Source organism: Aulostomus chinensis, chromosome 22 (assembly GCF_037954235.1).
Source record: "Aulostomus chinensis isolate RoL2024-O1b breed Wild chromosome 22, RoL_Achi_v1.0, whole genome shotgun sequence".
Taxonomy (NCBI): Eukaryota; Metazoa; Chordata; class Actinopteri; order Syngnathiformes; family Aulostomidae; genus Aulostomus; species Aulostomus chinensis.
This window is the reverse complement of record NC_141341.1, coordinates 20,425,001-20,436,245: the sequence shown is the minus strand read 5'-3', so window position 1 is coordinate 20,436,245 and position 11,245 is coordinate 20,425,001. Positions and strand designations below refer to the sequence as shown.

The following is an 11,245-nucleotide window of genomic DNA, read 5'->3' as shown; positions in this document are numbered from 1 at the left end:
CAGGTTTTATCAGTTCAGCTGAACGCTTCCTGTTCTCCTACCTGCTCTCTAGAAGTTGAGGTGAAAGGTCGATGAGGAACATGTATGAAATGACACTTGGTGATGTTTCCAGAAACGACACCTACAGACACGCCCCTGGGTGAGGTCACCGTGTCTGAGCGGAGGATTCTCAAACAAAATCATCCAAATGCATTCAAAGGGTTTGGTGCAATGAACCATGTTGCAGTTTTTTCAGTACATGAAAAACACAAGTGTTCAGAGAGGTTTTTTTTAAAGGTGGCTCTGAATCCTTCAGTTGGTGAACAGAAGATGAAGAGAGACCATTCCAGGTCATGTGGTGCACACATTAACACCTGAGCTGAGCAGGTCACCGCAAAACGGGCTCCAGATGATCAGGAACCGGGATTCTGATCACATCGAGTTCCACGCAAACACCACACCACAAGAATCAAATCTAAGCTGGAGTAGATCAGTGCTTCTCGTGTTGGTCAGCATCCTTCCGCTCATGTCTGTAGCCTCGTTCTGCTCAGGGCCTGGTTCTGGTTCTAGACTTGCTCCCAGCACGCAGAAGGGTTTGTGTCCTGATTCGTGTTCGCAGCAGGATCAGGTGGTGGTCATTTCTACAGCATGTCACTTTAACCCGACACCCAGGAGGGAGGTGTGACAGCCCCAGACGCCAGCTGGGTGCCAGCCGTCAGTCGTGTCTTCACGCTAAAAGTCCTCCTGGTTCCTGACGCAGGCACCCCATCAGTGTGCTAAACAGGTGAGGTGCTGCTCCCAGGGGGATTGAGCGCGGTGTGCACACCTGCTCCATATGGCGAGCATCCTCTTACGATGTCAGACGATGCACATCAAATTGAATTGTCCAGTAACTTAAAATGACGGGACATTTGTCAGCATCAAAGCCAGAAGTGCTCGTCGTCATTGTGTCTCGTGTTAAAACAGCAATGTGAAGCATCAGGGCGCTGTTCTGGGTCTTTGTTACTTCCAGCACACACGAGCATAGACAGACCAGGTGTTTGTGTGTCCACGGCTTGTGGGTGTTGCAGGTAAAACAGCTGCTCAGCTCCGCCCATGTGAGCCCCATGAGAATATTTAGATGTGAAGTGAGACAGAAAGACCACAGCGACGGTTGGAGGGCCCAACTTTACTCTTTTGATAATCATCTCAAAGTCATTTACTGTCAGGAGGACGTCTCAGCTTCGTGCTGCAGCACGAGCCTCTGAAGTTGTGTTCACACAAACACTCGGCGCGACGCCAGAGACCGTTACCTTAGCCATTACTGTGACATAGCGTGCCCGGCGATCAGGAGACAAACGGCCGCCGTGTCTGCCAGAGCTGTGACGTGGAATATTTGACTCAATGTGATGGAAGTTGAAATAATTGCTTTCTGCCTGGAAACACTCGGGACAAAAATAACAAACAAGGTCAAAATACAGATAGAACTCGTGTGTGTGTGTGAGTCCGTTTGGTCTGAACACAGTTTTATTATTATTAACAACACAAAACCCATCAGGAATCATCAGTACTGGTTTGTGACACGTGTGTGAGTACAAACTACACCAACACAGGAAGTGCAGCTGGACAGGTAGTGCAAAGGTGCGGAAGTGCAGATCATCAACAGGGCTTCAAGTCAGTGGACCAGGAGAGCACCCCTAAACACCAGGAACACCCTCGGGTACGCGGCTCCTCCGGGTGTACAACGGTGCTGACAGGACTGTGTGTTAACTAGCAGGGGGTGTGTGTGTGTGTGTGTGTGCGTGTGTGTGTGTGTGTGTGTGTGTGTGGTGTGCATGGCCATTCCAGTTAGTTGGTGGAGGTATTCTGGATTAACAGTGAGCTCAGCTGGTGTCTAGAGTGCAAGTATGTGTCCATTACAGATCATTACACATCATCATTCCTGGTCACACATCTACACGGAGGCAGAATCATGCAGCTGAAGGTTCGAGGCATCCAGGTTCACCCACGACTGTGGACAAACACACTTAGACTGGAACACGGCAGCACCTGAGAGGAGGGGACATCATTGGCTGACTGGAGCCGATCAGAGTCTGTGACATCACGTCACCTGAGAAGTGACAATAATTTCCAATAAAAGTAGAGAGAATACATGTCTTAGTTCGTCCACAAGAGTTCCTGTCCTGACAGAAATATTTAGTCTTCCATGACCAAATGTAGTGTGAGATGTGACGATCATTCGTTGGCGTGTTGAGGGACCCGTGTCCACCATCGAGTCCCTCAGATCCCGGCTCGCTCCTGTAGGGAGGTCTGTTGTTGTAGTCCAAATTAAACCAGTGACCAAAAAGAGGAGGGGACAAGCCACAGCATCAGCCACAGCACCAAAAATACAAGGTTTTGTTTTGTCCATCCTGGGATGTGGGCGCTACACGGGGGCTCTGTGGAACCCCCCCATGTAGATAGGAAGGATTCATTGTAAGCAAACGAGAATATGACTCCTAGTTTTAGATGGACCTGGGAGCTCATTAGCCTAGCATAGCATAAACTGTGAAGGCAGGCCTGCGTCTGTGCTAACCTCACATCCTCTCACATCTCATTTCATCCAAAGTTTCTAAAGACATTAGATTTATGTGAAGTTCTTCATAAATACCGTGGATTAAAGATACAATAGACAACAATTGTAAGACAAAATATTTGAAATAAAAAAGAACTTTTGGAAAGGTGCAGAATTAAAGTCTAAATTCACCTGAAAAACATTATAGTGGTGAAATAATTATTTTACCATTTTTCATCAGATCGAAAATGCTGACAATATTAATATCCCAGTGGGTTGGCTGATAAACGCTTGAGGATCTGTGAGTCAGTGAGTGAGCACCTTGATATCAGGTGCATCGATGTGAGGTCACCGACCACAGGAGCCCAGGAGCTGCCAGACGGAACGTCAGAGGAACGTCTGAGAACCGTGGGGCTTTGTTCCGTTATGATCTCAGATGTTATCACGCCAACAAAGGAGCACGGCGAGGGTCAACATTGGTTCAGCAGCTCTACGCTGGTCCGAGCTGCAGGGGCCACTTTCTGATGGACAGCTAAGCTAACGTTCGCTAACTAAAAATAGCAATAACTCAAGTTAGCAACTTTAGCCTCTAACAAGTTCACGTTGTTATTGTTAGTGAGTGACATCATCACCACGGTGACGAGATCGACCACAAGACTTGTCTGATTACTGCGATTCCACCTGTGGTTCGTTGAGTCAACCTGGTAACCAGGAGACTAGATTAGTGCAGCAGGAGGGAGGGAGACACCTGCTGGCCGGGAGGTGTAAACACAATTTCCAGTTTTCATTTTGTGTGTGAGACAATTAAACTGATCAGATATGACTTGTGATGTCAGAGCTTTCCAGGTGTCAGTATTCAAACTCGAGGATGTGAGCCATGCTTCCAGTGCTTAAACTAAGCTAAGCTAGCTGTCCGCAGCAGTGTAATGCACAAGTATTACCGTGGTAATCACTAGCTTGTCCATGCTAGAGCATCGGCTGATAAGTGGCTGTCACATTTTGACCGTGATGAAGTGATAACATCAACCCCCTCCAGTAAAGGTCAGCTGATGAGCTGGGTTTACCCCCTAGACTGCCGTCTCGCTGAGTTACTCAGAAGGTGTTCAAGTCCAGGTACGGTACGGACGGCACATAAAGCCCTAACATGAGCACCGACCCTCAAATCCGGTGGAGCCAGGAAACTCTCAAGCACAACAAAAGAAAATTGGCAACAGTACTTGGAAGGTTTGACAGAAAATGCAAGTGTGGAGAATCTATCTATGGCTTTGGCACTGGCACAGCAAACGACCTCCAACCATAAACAGCCTACTGGGATGGTTTTGGGGTGGAGCCACTCTGACTTGGGTCGAAGCCAAATTCAGGTCAACATGCAGTACAGTGAGGTGCTACTACGCAGGGTGGGGGCATGCAGCAGGCCCGGCAGCGGTGGGACAGCTCTGATACAGGCCTGCTCAGGAGCGCGACGGCTCAGACGATGGCCCTGAGCTCCTCGTCAGTCAGCTGGTTGACCGCCATGATCTTCCTCAGCTGCTCGCCGTACCTGGCCTGATCTTGCATGAAGTGTGGGATTCGGATGTTCTCCATCTGAGCTAGAGCTTTCAGACGGTCCACATCTTCAAATGACACCTGAGACCACGAAGAAAGAACATCATAATCAGCAGGAAGACAAGAGCAGAGAGAAGCCAACTGCAGATTGCAGCGGTCTAGAGGCAGAGGGTGCTGGCGAGGACGACCCCACCGGCTCTACCTGCTGGAGCAGCCGGGGGGCCTCAGGCTGTCACCTGCCTCATGACGAGAGCAGAGTGAAAGCTGAGTATCAGTCCGTGCTGGAACCATCAGCCGGGCAGTTGGTCCTGTAACACAGCCGAAGGTCTGCTCAGAGTAGGAGACGCCTGGCGCGTCCCAGAGTAACTGGAGCCTCACCTTTCCCAGAGCCATCAGCAGAGGAAAGTTGATCTTGTCTCTGTATCGCAGGATCTTCAGGATACCGTCCAGGTAGACCTGGTCTTTACTGAAGCATCCTGCAACAGGAGGCATCACACAAAACAAATCCAATGTTTAAAGACTGACACTGTTTAGTTTAGCTGCCAATTTCTGATCGTTTATATTAATATTCAGAAAATGCATGTGTCCATGCTGGTAACCCCACAGCGCTGTTGGCAGGTTGTGTCTCAGGGTTCAGACGATAAGCAGCGAGTTTCAGCTTTAGAGCTTCTCGCGGGTTTTCAAGCTTCTTACAGGATTCTGAGTTTTCAAAACAAAATAGGATCAATGTCCTGTATCTGGTGAGCTGCAGACCTGGCTGGGCTGTGTCACTCTGGCCTCTCTTGGCTCGGACGCAGTAGTCCCAGCGGGTGTTGGGGTCCTGGACAAATCTGCCTAGGTTGTGAAAGAGCTGAGAGAAGGACATGTGGCTGGCCTGGTAGACAGTGTAGTAGAGCAGGGCGGCCCGCCACAGCGTGGGGTCTCTCCTGAACAGGACACTGTGGATGCTGGCCAAGCCTTCCTCAGTGGGGTTCAGAGGCTTCAGGTTATGCTTCTTCCTGCCTGTACTGCTGCTCCACGCCTGGTGGCAGTTGTTGATGCTACGGAAATAATGAGTGCCTGGGGGAGAGAGACATGATAGCACAGCAGATTCAGGTTCATGCCGGCTACGTATATTAGAGGCACCCGCCCCCCCCACAACACACACGCTCACACACTCCATTTACCAATCTCATGCCTCAGCATTCCCTCCAGCCAGTGCTCTCGGGCAGTGGAGATGTTGATGGTCAGTGTGGGTCGGCTGTTCACCACCGTCATGGAGGCTCTGGACAGGAGGTCATCCGTCACCTGGACAACGATCTACCAAGACATGCGACACCCACTCTCAGCTCCCATTCAACCCGGTCTGTTACATTTATACCAACTCAACAACACAATTAAAAGATCATTTGACAGTTTAATGTCCAACGAGGACTCACTCCGTGGGGAGGGAAAGATGCCACAGGAATTTCAAAATGAATGTCAATTTTAAGTGAATGCTTTGCCGCATCGATGTCAGTGGCCTGCTGCACGTTAAACGGCTGCAGATCGACGGTTTGTCTCCCCGCTGGTGCCACATTACTTAGAATTACTTCATTCACTTGGTTCCCAGTGGAACGCCAGTCTGGGGCGCGCGGTTACACCTGCTGTGTTTGGTCCCCAGACATCTGTCACTGCCTCCGTCACCAGATGGAGTCAAGGTGTCAGTCCCCAACCCACCCACCTGTCGGGGGTGCGGCCCCCACCGGTACAGCCTCCAGTGACACACACACATCCTGACCTTGGTAAAGTAACAGCCAAAGACCAAGACTATGCATGACCCACAATGCAACACGATAGCAGGATGTCAGCTTGTGTCAGCTGCCTGAGAACAAATGAGCTGAGGATGTAGCTTGCTAAGCGCCACAGCCGTCGTGAGCTGGATGACTCAGGTCCCCCTCCTCCAGGTCCACACACAGGAATAACTATGATGTAATTAAATACAAACGTATCCCAGAGTTGTGCGCACGCACAGTGTTTCCTACAACAGTCCAGTATGTCTGCTGCGTTGAGTGGAGCGTTAATAAAAGCGTGATGTAATGTGTGTTTGTGTTTGTTACATAAGCAGAGCTGCAGGACGACTCCAGTGAGGTGAAAGGCTGAACTTTTCTGGGGCTGAGAGTCGATCTGATGCTGTCAGGATGATGAGCAAATGAACCAGCACACAAACACTTCTGGTCTTTTTATATCCTTTAAGAGTCAAACTGTGAGAATAAAGGGAAGCACCTCCTCCATCAGGACTCTCACCTCCCCCATGCAGCCCTCCTTCTCCATGTACTTCTTGACGTTGTGCCAGATGCGACTCTTGGTGAGCAGGTTGCCTCCGGTGACTTGCTCAAACTTCTCATAGCTGCCGTATCGCTGCAGGGCCAGCTCCATGATGTGCACGGCCTGCCAGAGATGCGGAGACGCACATGAACATCAGAACAACCATGAATGTGAAAGCCCCCCTGCCTGATGACCCGCACCCTCCTGGAGTTGACCCCTACACACGCACCACTCACATGGTGCTCCGAAGCGGTGGAGGGAGATATACCTCAGATGTACCAGCAAGGACTTGAGTCCAGGAAGCATTTTTATCTGGCAGCAACATGCTGAGGTGAGCCTGTGTGGTCAGCGGTTCTGTTTCTATGACAACAGCATCTCCTGTACCAGGTCTTGTACTAACAGAGGTGGACTCCCCCTCGATCAACAAGCAGATCATTCGCAACCCTGAGCAGCACCATTCAGGGTCCTGCCCATCACATAAACCAGAACAAGCCTGTCCTCCATTCTCCTGGTTACCACGGTGACAAGTCCTGATTAATATGACCGGCCGCCTGAAGCCAGCAGAGATGTTGGCCCTCGTCCATATGAACATTCGTCACTGAGCAGCTGCAGCAGCGACATGTGACACGACAACAAAAACATCACGAATGAGTGCAGACGCGGCAACTGTGGGTACAAAGCAACGAAGGGGTTAAATCCACTGGCTCTCCCCAGATCTCTGATGACCAGAGAGAGAAAAACGATCACTTATTCTTGGTATCTACTGAAAGCAACATTTCATCACGATGGATGGGTCTGTCCTGCAGCTCAGGCCTCCACGAGTCCAAGAAGAGCACTGTGACACCTTCAACGGAGATGAAGAAAGTAGGACAACCAACCGCCTCCAAGCCTCCTCCACAGGATCCTTTGACTGGACGTCGCTTCCTGCTCCCTCTCTCCTCGCCTCACTAGCTGACGCACACTGGGCTGCTCAGCTACCTTTGCTCTCATCATTGATTTATCCGTCAGTTACTTTATTGATTTATTCATTAGTTGCTTGCAACATAAAATGTCAGAAAATAATGAAAAAATGTCATTGTTCCAACAGCCCAAGATGTCATCCCTCTATGTCTCCATCGACACTCCTGATATCCAGGCACTGTCACAGAGGACTGACGGAGCCAGACGGTCCACCCTGCAGAAGCTGCATCAGACACTTGGACACTCTTAAAAAACGACTCAAACTCATCCTTCATCAGAGTGGCTCTGGACACTGATGGATGGGCGAGCTGATGGCCCCAGCTGGAGTGAGAGCCCACGTGTGCGGCTGGAAGCTGAAGTGACTTGGCGGTGAGTCTCTGGGATCACGACCTGACAGGAGTGCTGACGCTCAGCCTGCCAGCTCAGCACCAACCTCACGCTCGGAGGACGGTGATGGAGATGTGACCCACCTCCTGTCACCGCCTCCGGAACAGAGAGCCTGCTGAGTGTCATAATGTTGATGTCCTGGCAGCGCTGCGGTGAGCAGCCCCCCCAGTCAGGGAACTGGACCCTGGACTGGGATTTTGTGGAACTGTACACAGTTTTCCTCCCTAAATATTAGCTTACTTAAAGTAATCAGTGGTTTAAAACTCATCAACTGCATTCAGACAGTACTGCTGTGACGTATACACAAGTAGTTGTGTACTTTATTCATCAACGCGCAGTGTGTGTCCCCTCACGTGTGTCCAAAAACAGTCAAAACATCCTTCCAGGGTCAAAGGTCGGATCTTTGACCCAAGGTTTGACCCCAAGTGCAGCTGGATTAACGGAATTCTCTGGACGGCTGCCATCAGAAGACCTGCTCACGTTCTGCAAAGGCAAAGAAAAGAAGCTTCAGTGCTTGGTTTCATATCTGCTTCGATGGAGCAAACACTGACCCGTCTGCGACAGAGGGAAGGGAGCGTACACCGTCCCACAATCCCTTGCAGCAGCAACAATAGCAACACCACACCTTCTGGCTGCTCATGAAAGCAGAAGGCCAACACGAGACGGGACTCTGATCAGCGGACCTGCAAACAGATATGTTGTTGTTTTTCTGTGTGTGTGTGTGTGTGTGTGTGTGTGTGTGTGTGTTTATTCTGAGTTTCTTTTTTAACGTCGTCCCTCGTCACGCGTGAACTATTTGACTGAGTGAACCTGGTTCATGTGGGCTGGGTTTTTGCCTCAGAGACACGTGACTGATCTTCATCAGGAAGGACTTGGTGCAGATGTGCTCACCTGCCAACAGAAGCGAGCTAGAGGACAGGAATCGTTCTTACCTGTGTCAAGAAGCGGTCGGAGGCATTGTTGTGGCGTGCGAGGACTGCTGGAGGAACCGGATTGCTGTACTCAAACTGTGGATTGTAACTGAAGTCAGACTTGAAGAACTTGGCCCTCTCTCTCTCCACGTTGGACGGCTTGATGGCTGCAAGGATGCAGAGCTTCTTCTCACTCTCTACTTCCTGTGTGACGGCTGCTTTGTGCAGCGCTGGCAGTCGTGTGCGAGGGGCGTTGGGGATGTAAGTCTTGTGGAGATGTGGGCCGGTGCGGGGGGTCAGGCCCATGGTGCTGCCCACCACCGCCATGGTCCGTGCTGGCTTTGGGAGGTTGACGTTGCCACCTGACAGGACACGTTTCGTCTGCGCAGGTCTACCGCCTCCCTCTGGAGCCCGTACCTTCTTTGAGCCCATTCCTGGGCGGTTTCTCTTACTGAACGTGGCGGCGCATCTCCCCGACGTCTTCGACCTCTTGTACAGGGACTGTTTGGGACTCTTCTTCTCTTCCTCAGCCCTCAGCAGGACGTTGTAGCTGCTCGAGCCAGAGCTGAGGAGGTCTTTGAGGACACTGGAGGAAACCTTCTCCAGGTAAACTTGGCTCGGACTCGCTGCCTCGGCCCGGTCCGCCGTGTTGAAGATGTACTTTTTGGACATTTCTACTTCTGGCCAGTGGAGTCTTTCTGAAAGGTGTGATGAGATGATGAACACAACAAGGAATTAAACCCTAAATCAGGTGTGTAGCAGGCAGCAGTGATGAAAATGATAATGAACCCTGGATCACTTGCTCCCCCCTGGCGTTTCATGTGACGTACAACGATTACATAATTAAGATCATCTGGAGCAATGCACCTTTTATCCCCTCAATGATACATGCGATGGTAGAAATGCCCCTAATTTGATGGCTGCCTGGTCGTTATGTCACGAGTTTGGTGGACATGCAGCTTCCTCCTCGTGCGACTGCGTCCTGCCATCACAGGAAGTTATTCTCATCATCTCATCACGCAGGGACTGACAGAGGAGCAGAGACATCCGGAGCACCGAAGACCTCAGCAGCACAGTCATGGAAGAGAGGAACTAAGGCCTGGTCTTTGTTGGCGGCTCGCACAGCAAATCAAACGCTGTGATGTAACACATCAGCTGAGACGCTGATAAACCAGGCGCGGGGTGAGTCTGTGGTTATTCAAACACACCATAAAAAGAGACTTTTTAAATGACTGACCAAATTCTCATGTCACCACACTTCCAAATCCTTCCATCCATTTTCTATACTGTTATCTGTTAAGGGTCAGGGGGTGGAGCCTATCCCAGTTGACACAGGGTGAGAGGTGGGGTTCACCCTGGATGGGTCACCAGTCCATCACAGGGTCTTGCTCAAGGACACTTGGACATGGTCACTGGGGAAGTGAGGATTGAACCAGCAACCCTTCAGTGGCTAGACGGCCACGCCACCACAGAGCCACGCCCCCTCCTTATTCCAAATCCCTTCTGTAAAAACCTTTGACCAAATCTTTAAAAAAAAGAAAGAAAGAAACCACATCTTTGAACTTGGTTCTGTCAAACGTTGTTTAACGTCCTCCTCTGCAGATCTACAGTTTCAACCATAGTTTAGTCAATAATACACAATTTGCTGTTTTGAACATAAAATTATCAAACACATTGAAAGTTATTGACTTCCATGGTTTCTAGGTGTCTATCAGTTATTGATTGATAATCACCAGCATGATTCAGCACCGTCAGATCCACGCAAACAGACCGCCTCAAGTCTCACTCCAGTCTGAAAACTCTCTCTCTCTCTCTCTCTCTCTCTCTCTCCCTCTCTCTCTCTCTCTCTCTCTCTCTCTCTCTATATATATATATATATTCGTGGGATAACTAACATCAGGCATGACTCTTATTTATTTCTTCTACTTATTTCAGCTGCGCAGCCTCCAGCTCAGCTTGTAGGGGACTGAAGTTCCCGTGACGAGCATCTATTAAGTTATTACGGTAAGCGCGATGCAACCGTATCCTGCCGTTTCCTGAGAGGTAATTAAAAACATCACCTGTGACGTTTATTGACTCCAGCATGCTCCGGTAAAGCTCCAGAAGCCCGTCTTACTGGTCCGAGGTCGGCAGCCTGGCTTCGTTGAGCGGCTCACGCGGAGACGTCGGGACCGCCGCGGGCTCGTCCGGAGGAACACCGACAAACACGACGACGTTTGGACGTTGATCGCCAGAAAAGCCGAGTTCCGCGAAGGCAGAAGCCTGACTGATCGGAGCCCGAACCGCCTGCGCTCCAGCTCTGCATTGACTAATCTGTTTCCATGGTTACGCTGTCAGCTACGCAAGGCACGCTGGTGTTCATGGGAAATGAAGTCCGTCTGACTGCAGTGCCTTTAGAATTAAATTATTCTGATGATTCAAACTCCGAGTTTTGCTGACTGGATGTCAGTCCAGCGGGAGGTGGGAGGGGGGGCATCTAAAAATACCTCGCGCCGCCGTGGTATTTTCGTCGTTCTTGGGGATAAAAATAAAACGAACTCGGTGAGACCTAAAAGAGGCTCAGCGATCCTCAGCAGCCCTGGGAGGCTGGCTGCAGTCTGGGTCCTGAATCCGGGCCCTGCATGCTAGCAGACGGGACCAAAGG

At 50.4% G+C, this 11,245-nt stretch overlaps 1 protein-coding gene across 1 annotated transcript; it reads right to left on the bottom strand.

Annotated features, from left to right (window-relative positions):
- Positions 1–1,353: 1,353 nt before the first annotated feature.
- Positions 1,354–10,954, bottom strand: matcap2 (microtubule associated tyrosine carboxypeptidase 2). Its single transcript, XM_086194086.1, has 7 exons — positions 10,662–10,954; positions 8,623–9,299; positions 6,323–6,466; positions 5,224–5,356; positions 4,811–5,116; positions 4,436–4,533; positions 1,354–4,138 (listed from the first exon to the last, which is right to left on the bottom strand). Exons 1-7 carry the CDS (start codon positions 10,684–10,686, stop codon positions 3,980–3,982), a joined length of 1,542 nt encoding a protein of 513 aa, XP_086050212.1. The 5' UTR covers positions 10,687–10,954; the 3' UTR covers positions 1,354–3,979.
- Between the last annotated feature and the right edge of the window lie 291 nt (positions 10,955–11,245).